Source organism: Gopherus flavomarginatus, chromosome 12 (genome assembly GCF_025201925.1).
Source record: "Gopherus flavomarginatus isolate rGopFla2 chromosome 12, rGopFla2.mat.asm, whole genome shotgun sequence".
NCBI classification, from domain to species: Eukaryota; Metazoa; Chordata; order Testudines; family Testudinidae; genus Gopherus; species Gopherus flavomarginatus.
The window spans coordinates 22,121,711-22,142,367 of NC_066628.1; the positions used below are offsets into that span (position 1 = coordinate 22,121,711).

General features: G+C 44.3%; 2 protein-coding genes across 2 annotated transcripts; both read right to left on the reverse strand.

Annotated features, from left to right (window-relative positions):
* Positions 1 to 1,189: 1,189 nt before the first annotated feature.
* On the reverse strand, positions 1,190 to 3,404 carry LOC127032155 (olfactory receptor 11A1-like). Its single transcript, XM_050919165.1, has one exon. The coding sequence runs from the start codon at positions 2,129 to 2,131 to the stop codon at positions 1,190 to 1,192; it is 942 nt and encodes a 313-aa protein (XP_050775122.1). The 5' UTR covers positions 2,132 to 3,404.
* Positions 3,405 to 9,713: 6,309 nt separating this feature from the next.
* LOC127032607 (olfactory receptor 11A1-like) lies at positions 9,714 to 10,868 on the reverse strand. Its single transcript, XM_050919894.1, has one exon. The coding sequence runs from the start codon at positions 10,863 to 10,865 to the stop codon at positions 9,897 to 9,899; it is 969 nt and encodes a 322-aa protein (XP_050775851.1). The 5' UTR covers positions 10,866 to 10,868; the 3' UTR covers positions 9,714 to 9,896.
* Positions 10,869 to 20,657: the final 9,789 nt, after the last annotated feature.

A 20,657-nucleotide genomic window follows, 5' to 3' on the forward strand; every position in this document is an offset into this window, starting at 1 on the left:
CATAACACAAGGTGAACTGAATGACCTTGTCAGGGATTTGGAACTACCCAAGAGTAAGGCAGAGCTGTTGGGCTCCAGACTACAGCAGTGGAATCTCCTGGCAGGCTATCAGGGCAAATGGAGCCCATCAATGCTTGCAGACTATTGCTGGACAGTGACAAGAGATGCTCCATTTAATGAATACAAGAGACAAGCCAAGAAGCGCCGAGAAGACACTGAATAGGACTAAAGTATGTACATAATAGTTTTTTGCCTTTTGTTTCATAATAAATTTTATTTATATAACCCTTTGGCTGATGTTTAAATTGTGTCATAAACAGGCCAGGTGAAATATTATCATGTAAAGCAACCATAAACACATGAAAAGACCTAGGTTTACAATTTATGATTAAAACTCTAGTATCTACACAATAGACATAGACATAAAATGTAAAAACTTAAATATCTTAGAAACAGTAGCCAATCAGTTGTTTTAATTGTCATATTTGAATTCAGCACATCAAAATACATAATAAATATCACATTTTATCTCTGAAGCAGACGACTTCTCAGAAATTGTAGACCAGTGTTATTTAATGACTCTAGACACTAGATTCAAAAAGCTAAAGCTTTATAACTGCTAAACCACAAGTTGTCAACATCACATGCACAAATACACAAAATAAATAACCTTAAATCAAACTAATAAAGTTCTCAAGCAACATTTTTCTTTCATTGCCTGCCTGTAGATTTCCATGATTTCTGACGGAAATATTTTTTCATCGGTTTGTGTGTGTACAGAGAAATCAATGTTTACTGATATTTACCAATTAAAATCTAATACTTGCAAGCCTATTTCTATAACCCTTGTTAAGTACAGTACAAAGCAGGTATACTGGGTAAATGACATGTGAATGGTGTATTATTTTAATGGGTGAAATCCTAGTCCAATAGTATCCATTGGAGTTTTACCATTCATTTCAGCAGGGTCAGGATATCACCCAATGATTTTGACCCTATAGAAATCTTGATTATCTCACTTTATTGGGCTTAGCAACTTCATTCTTCTTTGGACAAGTCATCAGTAGCTATTCTGAAGAAATGACCATACAAAACCAAAAAGAAAATTTTGTTTCCCTCATTCAGTAAATCTTCTCAGTTTATTGCCTTTTCACTGACAACTAAAACAATGACCTTACATTCTCTAAATTCATGGGAAATCCATAAATTTACTGACTGCTTTTCTTAGAGCCTTTTTAACCTCTTTGTTTCTCAGGCTGTAGATGAGTGGATTGACCAGAGAAGTCAGGACTGTGTAGAAGACAGAGAACACTTTGTTCATGTCTCTCAGTATCTTAGTTTTGGGTAGGAGATAAACAGTGATCAGAGTCCCATAAAAAGTTGTAACCACAATGAGGTGGGAGGAGCAGGTGGAAAAAGCCTTTTGCCTCTCAGTGGTGGAAGAGATTCTCAGGAGGGAGCTGATGATACAAACATAGGATGTTACAGTTAGTAGAAATGGTGGCAGTGAACATACAGCTGACAGAACAAAACTCAAAAATTCTATTAGGCGAGTGTCACTGCAGGAGAGTTTTACCATTGGGGTGAAATCACAAAAGAAATGATCAATCTTACCAGGCCCACAGAAAGGCAGTTGTGACATCAAAGATGTTGTCATGGTAATAGCCAAAAAGCCAATTATCCAAGACCCAGACAGCAGCAGGACACAGAATCTGCCATTCATAAGGGCTCCATAGTGCAGTGGTTTGCATATTGCTAAATACCGATCATAAGACATCACGGATAAAAGAAAACACTCTGTAGTAACTAGGACTCCAAAAATATAAAATTGTACAATACAGCCTCTGAATGAGATGGTTCTGTCCCCCATCAGGAGACTGACCAGCATCCTGGGCAGGATAGTTGAGGTGTAGCAAGTTTCCAGGCAGGACAAGTTCCCCAGGAAGAAGTACATGGGGGTGTGAAGGTGCTGATCAGTTACAAGTATAATGATGAGTATGTTTCCTACCATGGTCACAGTGTAGATCACTGAAAACAGAAGGAAGAGAAGAACTTGCAGTTCAGGGAGATTCCCAAAGCCTAGGAGGATGAATTCTATATCTGTTTTATTGCTCCAGTCTGCATTGACCATGGGTAGTATCTACAGAAAATCCAACATACCTGGAAGAGAACATGAACAATATATTTAAAGATTAATGTATTGTCAGTAAATAATGCCATAACGTTGGGGGGGGTTTGTTTGTTTGTTTGTTTTTGTTTTTTTAATGGCTTCTCCTAATGGTTACTAGCTGAATGGTTGGGTGGGGAATGCAACCCAAGGTGTAGATTGACAGACAACTCATTTTCTGTAATAGATTATTGCTCTTCTAGAACAGCAGCTTAAATAAACTGTTATTCTATGTGCACACTGAACTTACAACACAAAATATCAGGCTAGATATACATATGCTGTAGCAATACAGGTTATATCAGTGTTAAGAACTGCATGGAAAGTGCTGGGAGCCAGTTGCAATGCACAACTGCAATCTTTTATTTTATTTTTGTGTTTGCTTTTAAAAAATCAGTCAACTTCATGGATCTGCAGAATTCAAGGGTGCTTTGTTCCCACACCATGCAGCACTGGTCTGCAGAAGACAAGCCACAAGCAGTAAACCATGATTTAAAAGGACCGAGGATTTATGTGGACATCTGGAACTTCCAGAGTTATGCTATCGAGAATTCAAACACAAACCAAAGATAGAATAAAGAGGTTTGGAAGGGAAATAAATCCCCCTGCCTTAGAATATAAGCCAATTAAATGGGTGGGTTGGGAGAAAGCTGCTCTGTGCACCTACCTCTTAAGCAGCTTGTGCATGTAACTGTTGGAGATAGGCCACTACACTGGGTGGATCGATGATCTGATCTGATACAGCCATTCCTATGATTCCAAAATAAACAATTCAGGCTGAGATCTCCAAACATGCCTAGAGGAGTGGGGTGCCCAGTAAAGAGTCTATGAAAATCACAGCCTATACAGCTAAAAAAATTGTTAGCAGCTATCTATCACTAATATAGATAGATATCATTCATCTGACGAAGTGGGTACTCACTCACGAAAGCTTGTGCTCCAATACTTCTGTTAGTCTATAAGGTGCCACAGGACTCTTTGCCTCCTTTTATCTATCACTAAGTTTCTCAACAACACAGTGAGGCAGATCGCCTCCTGAAAGGTAAAATACAGCAGTGAGCAGAGAGGATGGACATTATCAGCAGCCCACTCTTGTCCATCTGCATTTCTGGTTTAACTGAAAAGAGTAATAAAGGTTTTTTTCACTTTTGAAATGGGTCTATTTCAAGCTGGAATTGTTTGATATGACCCCTTTGTTCAACATTTCTGGGACTGAGATGCAGGTTCTACAATCCATCTTCTAACACCACCTCTCCATGTGTATGATTTCCTTCAATAAGCAAATTCTAGTCTGGATGCCCTAGTTCTACTGTTCTGTTTGGTGTATGTTCTGCCTTGTATAAAAGCAACTGTCTCTGTTGTCTCATTATTTATCCTTCATGCAAGAAGGTGAAATCTTACAGGACATTTCTGCAGATGGAGTTTTAAATCAATTTATAGGAAAATTGGGACATTGTTAAGAGTGTCAAACTCTTAACCTCAAAGGGAATGAGTTGGAGGATGTAGAACTAACCTCAAAGAAAAACTCTTCTCTATTTTTTTTCTTTACCACATTTATTAAATGCCCCAAAACTTTGTTAAAGCCAAGTTAAGGTTGCCCAGAGGTGCCTCGTACCCTTCCAGAATGGGAAAAGTCATTAAACTGAAACCTTTCAATACCAAGAAATGAAGAGTTAAGGTACACACTATCGCCACAACACAACTTTAACTCTGAATCCTGGAGCTGGCAATAACCATAGCATATGAGTCAGTAATGGGGGTGCCTTCAAAGGTTAATCTGCCAACGGAAATGATGGATTCTCTAGCTCTTGAGCAATGGGGCTGTAAATGAAAGGCATCTCTCCCTCCCTACCCATACCACCCAGCCAGGACAGGAGCAGGGGAGGGGAAGGGAAAGGTGTAGTGACTTTAAACCAGATAGGGGAATGTGGAGCTGACAGTGTCACAGCTCAACAGTCACCTCCCTCCCGTAGATCCCATGGGGAGGCAGATTAGCACTGTATATTGCTAACACTGTTGCAAGCATCACAGGGCATTTTGGGGAGGGTCAAAGGTGTGAGTGTTGAATGGATAATTCCCTGCAGGGTACAAGATGCCAAGAAGGGGAAGGAGGAAGAGATCAGAGAATGCGATAACTCCACGCCCCTGCTTGGCCTGAAGATAAGATGCTGACTCCAGCCAGCTCAAGGCCACAGCACACATCTGACTCTCAGCTGCCTGCAAGGAAAGAGGGGGGCCTGGATCCCCCACCTCCCTGACCAACCGTAAGAAAGGAGGATTCAGCTGAACAGACCTGTGGAGGCAGCTCAAAATGAAGTGAAGGCCAACACAGGGGAAAACAAAGTCCTGCCGGTGTGTTTTGGAAAAGTTGAGGAGACCACAGAAAATTGGTTTGGACTGGTACAAAGAGCAACAGGAACAGAGATCATGGAATGAAACACCCTCAAAGGAACCCTGGACTTAAAACCCTCTTAAGAGAAGGAGCAATTCAGAGATCAACAGGGGATCTCGGATGACCTGGGCCCAGGATAGAACTTCCATCCACCCCTCCCCGCTTCTTCTTGGCCAGCCTTGGGTAGATTATGAAAGTGGGTTAGAGCTTGGGGCACTAATACCTTCTTCCTTCCTCTGAGTGCCATGGGGAGCACCCATCACTTTCCACTGTTATTTTATTATTTTGTTAATAAAGCTTTAAAATTTAGTCCTTAGTGTGCTTCTTCATTTCCTCCCTGAAAGATCCTGTGGCCTCAGCCTGATTACCTGATGCCCCAGGAAGATTGGTAATGGAAATCTGCCACAAAGTCCCCACCTCCTTAGACCCCATCCTTCTGCCATCCACACCCATGTCCCCTTTCCAGTGTTTCTCCCCTCCCCCTGGCCCTTCACATCCTTGCTTGGACACTCCCCCAACTCTCAATCCTCTTCATCTCCATTTATCAGTGATTCATAGAGTTTAAGGCCAAAAGGGAGCATTAGGTCCCCTTGTCTGACTCCTGCATAGCACAGGCCATTACGTTTCATCCGGTTATCCATGTTTTGAACCCAATCACTTGTGTCTGGCAAAAGTATCTTCCAGAACAGCAGCCAGGCTGGTTCTGAAGAAATCAAGAGATAGAGAATCCCCCACTGCCCTTGAGATTTTGTTCTAATGGGTAATTACCCCCACTGTTAAAACATGGGGCCTTATTTCTAATTTGAACTTGTCTGTCTTCAGCTTTCATTTATTGGTTCTTGTTCTGCCTTTCTCTGCTGTCTTTACTGATACTGCATAGGGTTATTTTTTTAATCAATGGCCATTGGCCATTATCTTTGAAAATTCATGGTCATCGAGGGAGGTCCTGGATGATTGGAAAAAGGCATATATAGTGCCTATCTTTAAAAAAAGGAAGAAGGAGAATCTAGGGAACTACAGACTGGTCAGCCTCACTCAGTCCCTGGCAAAATCATGGAGCAGATCCTCAAGGACTCCATTTTGAAGCACTTGGAGGAGAGGAAGGTGATCAGAAACAATCAACATCGATTCACCAAGTGCAAGTCATGCCTGACCAACCTGATTGCCTTCTATGATAAGATAACTGGCTCTGTGGATATGGGGAAAGTGGTGGACGTCATATAACTTGACTTTAGCAAAGCTTTTGATACAATCTCCCAAAGTATTCTTGCCATCAAGTTTAAAAGGTATGGATTGGATATATGGACTATAAGGTGGATAGAAAGCTGGCTAGATTGTCGGGCTCAACAGGTAGTGATCAATGGCTCCATGTCTAGTTGGCAGCTAGTATCAAGCAAAGTGCCCCAGGACTCAATCCTGGGGCCGATTTTGTTCAACATCTTTATCAATTATCTGAATGATAGGATGAATTGCACGCTCAACAATTTAGCAGATGACACTAAGCTGGAGGGAGAGGTAGATAAGCTGGAGGGTAGGGATAGATCCAGAGCTACCTAGACAAATTGGAGGATTAGGCCATAAGAAATCAGATGAGGTTCAACAAGGACAAGTGCAGAGTTCTGCACTTAGGAAGGAAGAATCCCATGCACCACTACAGGCTGGGGATCAACTGGCTAAGCAGCAGTTCTGTATAAAAGAATCTGGGGATTACAGTGAACAAGAAGCTGGATATGAGTCAGCAGTGTGCCCTTGTTGCCAAGAAGGCCAGTGGCATATTAGGCTGTATTAGTAGGAGCATTGCCAGCAGATTGAGGGAAGTGATTATTCCCCTCTATTTGGCACAGATGAGGCCACACCTGGAGTATTACGTCCAGTTTTAGTCCCTCCACTATAGAAAGGATGTTGACAAATTGGAGACAGTCCAGCGGATGGTAACAAAAATGATTAGGGGGCTGGGCACATGACTTACGAGGAGAGGCTGAGGGAACTGGGTTCTTTAGTCTGCAGAAGAGACAAGTGAGGGGGGATTTGATAGCAGCCTTCAACTACCTGAAGGGGGGTTCCAAAGAGGATAGAGCTTGGCTGTTCTCAGTAGTGGCACATGACAAAACAAGAAGCAATGATCTCAAGTTGCAGTGGGGGAGGTCTAGGTTGGCTATTAAGAAAAATCATTTCATTAGGAGGGTGGTGAAGCACTGGAATGGGTTATCTAGGTGGGTGGTGGAATATCCATCCTTAGAGTCTTTTAAGGCTTGGCTTGACAAAGCTTTGGCTGGGATGATTTAGTTGGTATTGGTCCTACTTTGAGCAGGGGATTGTATTAGATGGCCTCCTGAGGTCTCTTCCAACCCTAGTATTCTACGATCTGAACGGTATTAAATCAAACACCTTGCACAAGTCTAAGTAGATCACATCTATGCAGTTACCTTTACCAACCAAAACTTGTAATCTCATCAAAGAATGAAATCAGATTAGTTTGGCAAGATCTGTTTTCCATAAAACCAGGTTGACTGGCATTAATTATATTCCTATCCTTTCATCCTTTATCATTTGAACCCCGTACAACTTTTCCAGTATTTTTCCTGGGATTCAAGTATCAGAGGGATAGCCGTGTTAGTCTGGATCTGTAAAAGCAGCAAAGAATCCTGTGGCATCCTTATAGACTAACAGACGTTTTGGAGCATGAGCTTTCGTGGGTGAATACCCACTTCCTCAGATGCATGTAGTGGAAATTTCCAGGGGCAGGTATATATATGCTAGCAAGCAAGCTAGATTGATGGGATTGATGTCCTATAGTTACTCAAGCACTCTGCTTGCCTTTTTTGAATATTGTCACAACATTATCTCCCTCATTCCCCCACCCTCCGTTGCCTGACTTTCTGTAGACAGACTTTCTATGTACTTGTATTGTCCAGAAGGAGAGAGATGGACAGTCCAAGACACACGTTTCTGGGGACAAGTTTGGGACTAGGAGTTTGCTGGTGTTCCCCTGTGTGTAGTTCATGGGTGGCTGGCTATAACACTCATGCAATGTAGCTGGGAGTGATTTATATGCTGGGGGCTGCGTGTGAGCAGGCCAGGAGTGGTTGTTGTCACAGCGAAGCAATGTAAAAGGCACCCCAAGCTGGAGAATTGAGGGGACACAGCTGTTCATCTGTTCAAACTGTACCCTGGGGAATGTCACAGCATCCTGGAGCTGAGACTCTTTTTTTTATGCAGTTACAGACTATTGTCTCTTCCCCCAAAAGATCCCCTCTTCAGAGACTTTTCTTGGGGTTCCTTTTTGTTTGTGAATCCTCAGGCCTGCACCTGACCCAGACAGTAAATGTAGGCTTTCTCCCCGGATATTCATTGTTCTGTGTGCTGATTGAGTTAGCCCTGAGCCTTGCCTTGACTCAGGTGACAAACTATCCTTTAACAGTTTTGGAACCTAATATTTTACATATCTCTTAAACTGTTGCCTGTACAAACATCTTCCAATAATTATGATGATCAGTGAGCTACTTGCTCCTGGCAGAGACCTCAAATGCCATCCTTTGGTGAACTATTATGCATGTAAGTGACTTAGAGGATCCCTGTAAAAGTTTATGGACCCACTGAGACCTCTGCCAGTTCACACTACGAGGTCTCTGGGTCACAACAGCTTCTTCAATGTAACCCAAAAAGGGCAGTGGGTGCTGTGCACTAGCTGAGATAAATCCTGAGTGACTGAGAAAAGTTTGGGGCTGATCGAATCTGTAGTGTGAGCCCCAGTTGCGTGAAGTAAAAAATCCTTAGAAGAACAATTTGATTTTGCAAATGCTGTTGCTTGGGAAGGTTTTGGGGGGGTTGAAACTCAGGAATCTCTGGTTCAGATTTGGAACTTTAATGTTATGTAACTGCCCCACAAGGCAGGGAAAAATTATATGCACTTAGAATGATCCACCTTTCAAGAGGAAGTGAAGCTCGACCCTAATCATAACTAGACTTGGCAGAATTCATTTTTTTAAAACATGATTTGATGGATAATATTGATGTTCATTTTTAAGCATTATTTTCTATTTTTTATTTTCACAGTGGTGCAAAATTATGGGCCATCAGACAATGGGGGCGGTCAGACTATAATTGTTTAATGGCAGCAGACATTTAGATTTATAAAGTTAAATTTCATAACCATTAAAACACAAATTGTCAACTCACATGTCAATATATACAAAGTAAATATTCTGAAATCAAACTCCAGTAAGTTCTCAAGCAACATTTTTCTTACTTTGCCTATCTGCACATTTTGGTTATTATCTGTGGAATTATTTTTTTCTCGGTTTGTGCATGTATGGGGAAATTGATGCTTATCAACATTGACTGATAAAAAATCTAATCCTTCCAAGCCTAATTATAGCAGAGCTGGCAGTCTGCATTTTCTGCTACCACAGTGACACTAACGGGACGACAATGAATTGCTGATACAGAATCTGATGGAGTTCTTGGGAAATAAGATGTATCTGTCAGGTGCTGTCACAGTCCAGGCTGTGTTCACCCACAATCATGCTCACCTTGGACTTGACATTACAGTATGCTGAGTGCCCTCAATTCCAACTGGCTTCACTGAGAGCTGTGGGTGCTCAGCATTTCACAGGAAATGCCCAGCGCACTGTAGGAATGAGCACCATGTGCTTTCCCTGTTGTATAATTGACAGATCAGATTTCAGAGCTATGAAGTTTGGAAATTTGCAAAACAAGGGTACCCTGGGCAGTAAGGGATCAAATCAGCCATTCACACAAGTGTGGCAAGAAACACCATTGTACAGATAAGGAAACTGAGGTCCCCACAGGTGAAGTCAGTTTCCTTGGATCCCAGTGACAAAACAGGGAATAGAAGCCATTATCACAGTACCAACCTTTCTTCAGTACTGTCCCACCTCAGTGCTCAAGTTCTTACAGAGCTATTGGGCCCTGGGCCTCCTCTCCTATTACCTTGGCTTATTGAAGGAGATGGATAAAAAGATATGCTGAGCATCTGGTGCAATCCATGATAAAGAGGCCCAGTATAAAACACAATGTGTGCTCATGTAATTACAGGAGGTATGTAATGAAAGCGCAAGATGGCATCTCTCTGTCTTGGTGCCTCATTGAAGAGGTGTTTTAAAGCAATCCACAACAGCAGTGACAAATATCAGACTAATCAAACCACAAAGACCAGGATCCCTAAGCCCAAACAGCATAAATACCAGCCCCAATATCGAGCGTGAGCTACAGTGGCCACTGACCTCATCTAAAAAGCCCGATGGCCAGTGAGAGAGGTTACTCAGACACATTACAGTAAACCAGCTCATTCTCGTTTCACATGCACTGAATAAACTATGATAAGAAGGTTTGAATCCTTTTGACAGTGGAGAATTTAGTGACAACTTTTCCCAGGGCCTCTTTGACCTCTCTGTTCCTCAGGCTGTATATGAGGGGGTTGACCATGGGAATCATGACTGTGTAGAAGACAGAGAACACTTTGTTCAGGTCTCTCAGTGTATCAGTTTTTGGTAGCATGTAGACAATCATTATGGTCCCATAGAAAATTGACACCATGATGAGGTGAGAGGAGCAGGTGGAAAAGGCTTTTCTCTTCCCAGACGTGGAAGGGATTCGCAGGATGGTGGTGATGATACAGACGTATGTTGCCAGGGTTAATAGATATGGCGGGAGAGTGCATATAGCAGCTAGTATGGTAGTGATAAGCTCCATCATATGTGTGTCACTGCAGGAGAGTTTTATTACTGGGATGAAGTCACAGAAGAAATGGTCAATTTCATTGGGGCCGCAGAAAGTTAATTGTTGCATTAAAAATATTGTTATGTCTATAGCCAGAGAACAACTAATCCAAGTGCCAGCTGTTAGCTGCAGGCAGGACCTGCCATTCATAAGGACTGCATAGTGCAGTGGTTTGCATATTGCTAAATACCGATCATAAGACATCACTGCCAGGAGATAGCACTCTGCAGCTGCCAGGAAACCAAAGAAATAATATTGTGTGAGGCAGCCAGTAACAGAAATGGTTCTGTCCCCAGTCAGGAAACTGGCCAGCATCCTGGGCAGGATGGTGGAGGTGTAGCAGGTCTCCAAGCAGGACAAGTTCCCCAGGAAGAAGTACATGGGGGTGTGAAGTTGCTGATCAGTCACAATAAGCACAACAATGAGGATGTTCCCAGCCACTGTCACAATGTAGATGGCAAGAAATAGCAAGAAGAGAAGAATTTGCAGCTCAGGGAGATTCCCAAATCCTAGCAGGATGAAATCTGTGAAAACTGTTTGATTTCCATGCTCTGGGTTCGCCATGAGGTGCAACTATGGGAAAGAAAACACAGTTTACAATAGAATCTGAAGATGATACATTTTTATCAAGCAGCAGCATCAATTTAGTTCCATAAATATTCCATAAGGCCCCTCATCCTGTTGATTCAGTGAAGAACCAAGACTCTGGCAGCAAATTTTCTAGTACCACAACTTCTACTTGGATCTTTGAGTTTCCATCATCACCCTAATTGTTTCAGTGACCCAGACAAAACATCCAGGGTCATCCGATAGGAAACTGCATCGGCATGGTTGGCTGGATAAGGTGACATTTGCTTCCCTTTCCTGAATGATCTATTTTTAGTGACGCTGAGTATGAAAGATTTGTTTACCTTAAGACTGGCATAGAAGATGCTGGAACCTGTGATGTGACCTCTTCACTCAGTGTTTCAGAGAGCAGGATCCTGGTTCTGCCATCTGTCTCCTATCTACACCCCTTTGATGTATTTTAGTTGTCTCAAGGTATGTCTACTCTGCACATTATTGGCAGCAGCGTGTAAGGAATGTGTAGCTACACACCGCAGTGAAAAGCAGTAACGAGACCTGCATGCTCCTGGCTGGACACCCTAGTTGTGCTGAGACCCTTGGTTTGCTTTGCCTTGTATCTCTCACCAGAAAATGAACGCCTCTTCTAAGCCATTATTTATCCTGCAAACACAGCAGGTAAATTCTCCCTTGAGATGTCTGCTAATGAGCATTTTAAATTACCGGGAAGGAAAAGTTATTCGCATGTTTTGGTTATTTGTTGCGGGTAGATAGTATGTTAATAGAATTATACTTCTTCTGGCCACAGAGGGGATGGAACAGAGAGGGAAAAGCTTCAAAACTAAAAATACTTTGTTGTTTTTGAAGCCCTAGACATGGACCAGGGCCCCATTGTGCTAGGTGCTGTACAAACACAGAACAAAAAGATGGTTCCTACACTAGGCCTCTCTCACTCTGGCCTGTTAAAGCTTTGTATGAAATAGTTAAAAATTCATCGGGCACAAAGAGAGAGACAGACTTACACTTGCTCTATAATGGGGCACTCATGTAGGAATTGAGGCTCCCGAAGCTCCAGTCCTCTAACTGCAGTGAATATTTAGTTATTTCATATTCCTCCGTGTCCTCGAGCTGTCCTGTGCCCTAGCGCCTGAGTGCTCTGCAAAGGCCGAGTGTGAGTATGTGGGTTACAGCAGATTGGGTCATTGTTCAAGAAGTGCAGAGTTATGGTTGTGTTGACAAGCACTTTTACTCTGTACATCCTGATTAGGATGAAGAAGGTCCAGGGTCCCAGAAGATGGTGGGGGTGGGAGCCGATGTTGGTGAAACTTGGACGTTCCCCTTCTCTTGTCTTTTAGTCAGCCAGCATAGTAATGGCCAACTTTCCTCCCAAAGTCTCTTTTTTGAGAACCCCAAAAGGGAGTGGTGGGTGGAATAGCCCATCCCCTCATTATCTTGTCCATCAATTAGCTCTAATTTGTGATACTCCAGTTTTGGTTCATTGACTTCCTGTCTCACGCTGTTCTCATTTACCAGGCATGTCCATAAAACTGTCCTTAAGTTATACCAGGGGACCTTCTTGTTTGGACTAATTCAGACTTTTGCCTCTTCTGTGCACCTTTTCCCATCAATGTTTGTTGTTCTAGGTTATTGTGATTCTCTGTGAACTTTTACTCACTTCTCGCAGTTGAGATCACAATGAGGATAAGTTCGTAAGGCCCAATGATCACAGACCCTTTGTGAATCCAGCAATGGTGAGATTTCTGAAAGCACTGAAGTGCCCAGCGCCCTTTGAAATCAGTGAGTTTTAGGAGCCTTGATGCTTTAGAAAAACCCAGTAGGCACCTATATACCTTTAATGATCTGTCCCTCAGTACCCTTGAAATAACTTAAAAACCCACCTACATCACTAAAGTGCAGTTCAGTATAACTCACCACCAGCGAACCTGAAAGTTCCAATAACTCTTCTCTTCCATTTCTTTTAGATACAAATCCTTTGTGTCAATTCACTGAATACAATATCCTGGAAATAATGGGCATAATGAATGGATCTACCCCACACGCCACACCAACAAATCACACACACCTTTAGCTGCAGTGACCTCAGTGGGAATCCTCTGGCGTTTAAAGGTAAGCGTGTGCTTAAATGTTTTGCTGCATTGGGGCTGGAGTGGTCAGTGCTAGGCAGGGTTCAATCTGCTCACATTGATCGTGAGGATTCCCCACCACGGCTAGGTCACTGGCACCAGCACTTTGGACCAAACTGTGCCGGTTGTAGGTCCAGAACGGAGCTTGATGGGCGGATCTGGGACAAGTGCTCTGTGAGGGAGACACAAGTACTTACAGCAGAACTGATGCCTAAAATCATTGTGGTCATGTCCTCCCATGACGCTCATGGCATACACACAGAGAAGTGTGTATGCCACTCAGGAACGGCATTTCCACTAGGTGACCCAACACGGTTATCTAGGGCGGCAGGATTTGTGGAGAGGCATTTTGCTGCCCTCAGCGGAAATTCGGCAGTGGGGGGTCCTTCCACTCCGGGTCTTCGGCGGAAATTCGGCGGTGAGTCTGTCACTCACTCTGGGACCCACCACCGAAGTGCCCCAAAGACACGGAGCGGAAGGACCCCTCCCGCCGCCGAATGCTCAGAGGAGGAGTGCTTCCACCTAGGATGGCAAAAACCCTGGCACCGCTTCTGATGCCACTACATACACACTTCTGTCCTTCTCTATCACAGGGTTTCCTTATTCCACAATAGGGCTCACTACATACAGAGACCCAGACTCATAATTATCTCACACCAAAAGTAGCAAAGTTTGAAAATCCCTGTGGTTAGCCTCCATGGTAGGAATGGTATTATTGCCAGGGCCGGCTTTAGGCTGATTCATCCAATTCCCCCAAATCGGGCCCCACGACCCCAGCAGGAGGGCAGCAAGACCTGGATCTTCACACGCTTTGGCTTAAACATTTAATTCTGAATTTATCGACTCCTAACCACTTAATATTTTTTTTTACTGAAATCTCAGGTTTAATATTTATTACTATCCATTTGTCATTCCCTGTGATCTGCTGCCATCTAGAGATCATTAGAAAGGAAACATAAAACTTTGGCCTTATTTAACCTTGGCTTCCGCATAGTGCCCATTATACACCATGACCACACCTTTACCGGACTTCACCCTCTTTTACCCCTAGTGCCCTTTCCCATCCCTCCCCCTCGGCTGCCCCCAATGCAGGATTCAGCACTGGCAGCCCACAGGACATTCTTGCATGTGCAGCCAGAGCTGAAGCTGGTACCATGGTTTCCTCACTTCTATTTTTAGCGAGCTAGCTAGGGTACAGCTACAGCAGCTATGTTTACAGGAGCTGCCATTCACCCCCCCAGCTGACAGTAGATGCCCCCCAAGTGTCTATCTGTGAATTATTCACTCTGGCCTCTTTTTCCATCAGTCGGTTACTTTTGACTTGGCCAATCAGCGTAGATTATCAGCATTCCATTGAAATGCAAAAGACAGTTTGCTTGGATCATCCGCGTTCTTTTCAAAGCCATGAATGTGCTGATGTATTTTCACATGGACTCACTTACACTAGGTCTCCACACAGATTTTGCACCAGTATAACTATTCTGGTTAGTGGTGTGACACTGTTATAGAAATCATTACTCCAGTGCAAGCTCCAGTACGGATACAGTTAGCCAATATAGAAGTCCCTTATACTGCTATAGCTTATTCCCCTTCCTGTATGGGAATGAACTATACTGATATGAGCATCTTTACATCACTATAATTGCATCCAACCGGAGTAGATGAATGGCTGCCTCACGGCGCCCCCTGGAGGCCTCAGGGCAGCCCAGAACACAGCTCCTCACCTCAGTTTCTCTTCTTCATCCCCCAAAATAAACTCCATCTGTTTTTTTTTTTTCCATTCCAGTCACAATCCTCCCCATTAGGTTTCATTTAATAACTTTAAGTTCAAAATTAAACCAGAAGTCTTCCCTCCAGCTTCATACACCCAAACTCCCCATCTGATCTGAGTCCTTTCTGCCTAAGCAGGCTACTCTCAGCTCTTCTGAGCTGGAACAATTCACCAGTACCAGGGTTTTCCACCTCTCTCTCTCTGAAATTTCACTTCAGCCTTCTGAGTTGGCCTCTTTCTCTAGCTCCCTTCTGCCCTTCATTGGACATTGATTCCCCTCAGCTGGGCTCATTTTCAAATCAGGGCTGACCTGGCCCCAGGCTCTCCAGCCCAGGGCATGCAGCCCTGTCACAGGCTGGGATAGGGTGGTACAGTTAAAGTGATGCAACTCCTATGTGTACACAAACCTTGACATATTAACTCCTCACAGTGTATTTGAAGGAGATAGGTAATGGGACATATGAAAACAAAGATGACAGAAAGAGAAGACTTAGTTTAGTTCTTTTATTTCATGATGCTTTTGGTAACAGATACACGGTGTCAAGGTTCCTTCCCCACTCTGAACTTTAGGGTACAGATGTGGGGATCTGCATGGACACTTCTATGCTTAATTACTAGCTTAGATCTGGTATCACTGCCAGCATCCATAATTTTCAGTGTCTGGATCACTCCCTTTCCCCTCAAAACTTTCCCCTCCCTGGGTAGCCTTGAGAGACTCCTTCATCAATTCCCTGGTGAGTCCAGATCCAATCCCTTGGATCTTAAAACAAGGAAAAATTAACCATCCCTCTCCTTTCTCCCACCAATCCCTGGTGAGTCCAGATCCAATCCCCTTGGATCTAAAAACAAGGAAAAATCAATCAGATATTAAGAAAAAGGCTTTTAATTAAAGAAAAGAAAGGTAAAAGAAAACCCTCTGGGAGAGGTTAGTATACCAGCTACTCTCACAGACAACAGATTCAAAACACAGAGGATGTTCCCCTGGCCACAAATTTAGTTACACACACAAAAAAAATACCCAAATACCCAATTTGATTGTACCTCTAATTGCATAAGACAGGTTACAAAGAAATAAACATAAACCTATTTATTCCTTTCTAAAACTTACCACTCTGATAAGAGGCTGGTTCCTTAATCTTTTTCACTCTGGCTGAAACTGAAACTCTCAACAAAGGAAAAACTTCCCTCCTTCCTTTTGAAACATCTTGTTCCCCCTTTGGTTCCTCTGGTCAGGTGTTAGCTAGGCTAGGTGAACTTTTTAACCCTTTACAGGTAAAAGGGACTGTCATAAACAGATAGCTAAGGGTTAATGTCTCTTTCACCTGAAGCACCTGACCAGAGGACCAATCAGGAAACCGGATTTTTTTCAACTTTGGGTGGAGGGAATTGAGTGGCTGTGTCTTTGTTTTCCGTCTGCCTGCTTTCTCTGAGCTTTGGAGAAGTAGTTCTACTTTCTAGTCTTCTGTTTCTAAGTGTAAGGACAAAGAGATCAGATAGTAAGTTATATGGTTTCTTTTCTTTGGTATTTGCATGAATATAAGTGCTGGAGTGCTTTGATTTGTATTCTTTTTGAATAAGGCTGTTTATTCAATATTCTTTTAAGCAATTGACCCTGTGTTGTATCATCTTAATACAGAGAGAACATTTGTACTTATTTTTCTTTCTTTTTATATAAAGCTTTCTTTTAAGACCTGTTGGAGTTTTTCTTTACTTCAGGGAAATTGAGTCTGTACTCACCAGGGAATTGGTGGGAGGAAGAAATCAAGGGGAGATTTGTGTGTTGGATCGCTAGCCTGACTTTGCATTCCCTCTGGGGGAATAGGAAAGTACTTTTTGTTTCCAGGATTGGGAACAGAGAGGGAGATTCACTCTGTTTGGGTTCACAGAGCTTGTGTCTGTGTATCTCTCCAGGAGCACCTGGAGGGGGGAAGGGAAAAAGGGTTATTTCCCTTTGTTGTGAGACTCAAGGGATTTGGGTCTTGGGGTCCCCAGGGAAGGTTTTTCAGGGGGACCAGAGTGCCCCAAAACACTCTAATTTTTTGGGTGGTGGCAGCAGGTACCAGGTCCAAGCTGGTAACTAAGCTTGGAGGTTTTCATACTAACCCCCATATTTTGGACACTAAGGTCCAAATCTGGGACTAAGGTTATTACATGGTGGCAGTGGGTGGGAGATAGACAGAATCCAGAAGCCAGTAGGAATATTATATTTTTCTTTTCTCTGCTAAGGGCTTTTTAGCAGAGAGAAACAGTTGGTTTTAAAAGGGAACCAGAGAGAATTTTTTTTTCTGCTCTCTCTCGCAGTTTGTGGCTTGCATGTTAAGGGTCTTTTGTCATGCAATAGCCCTCCCATTAGGAGGCAAGTACCAGCACTTATAGGCATGCAAATAAAGTGGTTTTTCTGGTTTCCCTTCATTGAACATTAGCTAGAGAGAGAAAAGGAAAAAAGCACTGTTGCTAGGCAGACTTCAGGAGGCAACAGAACCTGCAGTTCAGAAGATAAACACCGGAGGGCACCCCAACACAAGAAAACAGGAACCATGACTTCTAAGGCAAAAATTGTCGCCGAAGAACAAATCAAAGAAGCTGAACACAGGCGACAACTGGAAATAAAACAAAAAGAGATGGAGATGAAAGAAAGAGAAGAACAGATCAAAGAGGCAGCCTACCAAAGAGAACAGGCAGCCTACCAAAGAGAACAGGCAGCCAAAGAGGCAGCCAAGGAGGCAGCACACAAAAGAAAACTAGAAGAAGAAGAGGTGGCCTACCGAAGGAAACAAGCAGAAGAAGAGTTGGCCCACCGCCGAGAAATGGAAAAGCACCAAAAAGAAATGGAAAAACAACAAAAAGAGAATGAAGAGAAGGAAAAACAGAGAAAACATGAACTGGAGTTGGCAAAAGCTGGGCTGCATGTGCCAGCCAACCCTAACAACCCGGCGCCAATTATTGCTCCACAGCACAGGAAATTTCCCACCTACAAGGCAGGTGATGACACCGAGGCCTTCTTGGAAAATTTTGAAAGAGCCTGTCTTGGGTACAGCATTCCCGAAGACCAGTACATGGTAGAATTGAGGTCACAGCTCAGTGGACCTTTAGCAGAGGTGGCAGCTGAAATGCCTAAGCACCAAATGAATGACTATAAACTTTTTCTAACCAAGGCCAGATACAGGATGGGGATAACCCCAGATCATGCCCGTCGGCGCTTCAGAACCCAAAAGTGGAAACCAGAGGTGTCATTTCCCAAACACGCCTACTACATTGCAAAAAACTATGAGGCCTGGCTAACAGGAAACAACATTCAAACCTTGGAAGAACTGAACCTCCTCATACAAATGGAGCAGTTCTTGGATGGTGTTCCTGAAGACATCACACGGTACATACAAGATGGAAACCCCAAGAATATCGCTGAGGCGGGGGAGATTGGAGCCAAATGGATGGAACTGGCAGAAAGCAAGAAAGCTACTGTCAAGGGGAACGATTACCCCAGGGGGCACACAGACCATAAACCCTACAACCGAGGACAGCCAAAGACCCCACATACCACCCAAGTAAAGCCACAGATACCCTACCCTTCAACCTCACCAGTCTCCAGTAACTCACCTCGGCCCAGTGACCCATCAGATGGAAGATGCTTTAAGTGTAATGAACTGGGACATATCAAGGCCAAGTGTCCCAAGAACACCATGCGAGTGCAATTCATTACACCACCATCACACCAAAAATCCCCAGGCCCGGATGCCTCTCAAATACCCTTGGAGCGAAGGGAAAATTTGAGAGTGGGCGGAAAGAAGGTTACTGCGTGGAGAGACACGGGGGCACAAGTGTCAGCTATCCACCAATCCTTCGTTGACCCCAAATTCATCAACCCAAAGGCCAAAGTTACAATTTACCCCTTCATGTCACAAGCTGTAGACTTGCCTACAGCTCAACTGCCTGTCCAGTACAAAGGCTGGTCAGGAATGTGGACTTTTGCAGTCTATGACAATTATCCTATCCCCATGCTACTGGGGGAAGACTTGGCCAACCAGGTGAGGCGGGCCAAGAGAGTGGGAATGTTTACACGTAGCCAAACCAGGCAAGCTTCCAGACCCATTCCTGTTCCTGAACCGTCCACAGAGGCCCCGTCTGTGTTACCAGAGACCCAGACAGAGGTAGTGGACCCGGATTCCATGCCTACCACTGAAACAGCCACAGCATCTCCAGTCCCAGGCCCGGAACTGGAACAGCAACCAGCACCAGCAAGTGCAACTACATCTTCAAACTCAACGCCAGAGGGCGCCAGCGAGCCACAACTGGCAGAAGCAAAAGACAGCCATACCCAAAAGGCTCAGCCAGAGCCTGAAATACCCTCAGGTGCACCAGCGGAGAGCGGTTCACCAGCAACGGAAACAACCCCATCACCTACATCGCTTCCGGAGGGACCAAGCCCAAGTCCACAGTCTGAGGAAGAACTGGTGACCCCAGCCTCAAGGGAACAGTTCCAGACTGAGCAGGAAGCAGATGACAGCCTTCAGAAAGCTTGGGCGGCGGCACGGAGCACCCCACCGCCTCTCAGCTCTTCTAATCGATCCCGGTTTGTTATAGACCAAGGACTTTTATACAAGGAAATTCTTTCTGGTGGACACCGGGAAGAATGGCAGCAGCAAAAACAGTTGGTGGTTCCAACTAAGTACCGGGAGAAGCTCTTAAGCTTAGCCCATGATCATCCCAGTGGCCATGCTGGGGTGAACAGAACCAAGGACCGGTTGGGGAAGTCCTTCCACTGGGAGGGGATGGGCAAGGACGTTGCCAAGTATGTCCGGTCTTGTGAGGTATGCCAAAGAGTGGGTAAGCCTCAAGACCAGGTCAAGGCCCCTCTCCAGCCACTCCCCATAATTGAGGTCCCATTTCAGCGAGTAGCTGTGGATATTCTGGGCCCTTTCCCAAAAAAGACGCCCAGAGGAAAGCAGTACGTACTGACTTTAGTGGACTTTGCTACCCGATGGCCAGAAGCAGTAGCTCTAGGCAACACCAGGGCTAACACTGTGTGCCTGGCCCTAACAGACATCTTTGCCAGGGTAGGTTGGCCCTCTGACATCCTTACAGATTCAGGGTCTAATTTCCTGGCAGGGACCATGGAAAAACTGTGGGAAACTCATGGGGTGAATCAATCTGTTTATGACAGGGACGTTAACCCTTAACCATCTGTTTATGACACACGGTTATTGGAGTCACTGAGGAAATGGTAAAACATGAGAAGGAAGTGGTGGAAAACATCGCCTGGGAGTTGAAGGAATTCTCAGAACATTGGTTTGGCTATAAATATATAGGTTGAGTTTTTTCCCATAAGAGGCTGATGTTAGGTGCCCAAATTCTATGGACAGCGAATGGGAGTTGGACACCTCACATCCTTAGGTGCTTATGTCAATTACAACTGGACACGGTGGAGTGGACAGTGCACTGGACTAGGACTCTGGATAGTTGATTTATTTTCCTGTCCCTGCCACTAGCCCACTGAGTGACTCTGGGCAGGTAACGTCACATCTTTCTGCCTTTGTTTCCCAGCTATAACGTGAGGATAAGAATGTGGAACAGGGCTAGAGTCACAAAGCTTCCCCTTTAGGCCTCTGAATCGCAGAGTCTGGCCCCCTGGGATTTGCAAAAACCCTACACAGCTGCCGGCAAACCCTGTAGGCAGCTAAGTGTTTGCAGTAAAAGGGGTGTAGGCCCCTATGTCTCTGCCTCTGGACATGCCCCCTGCAGCCCTACACCAGGCACCCGGTCTCCAAAGCCCCAGAGTGATGTACGGACCCAGGGAAGATAGGAGTTCCCCTGCCTGACTCACCTGCTGGGCCCGATCTGGCAAGCGAGGTGCCCAGATGCTTTTGAAAATTCCACTGG

What these genes read in the sequence shown, in the direction of transcription:
- LOC127032155 (XM_050919165.1), bottom strand. Translation starts at nt 2,131, where the DNA reads ATGGTCAATGCAGACTGGAGCAATAAAACAGATATAGAATTCATCCTC.
- LOC127032607 (XM_050919894.1), bottom strand. Translation starts at nt 10,865, where the DNA reads ATGGCGAACCCAGAGCATGGAAATCAAACAGTTTTCACAGATTTCATC.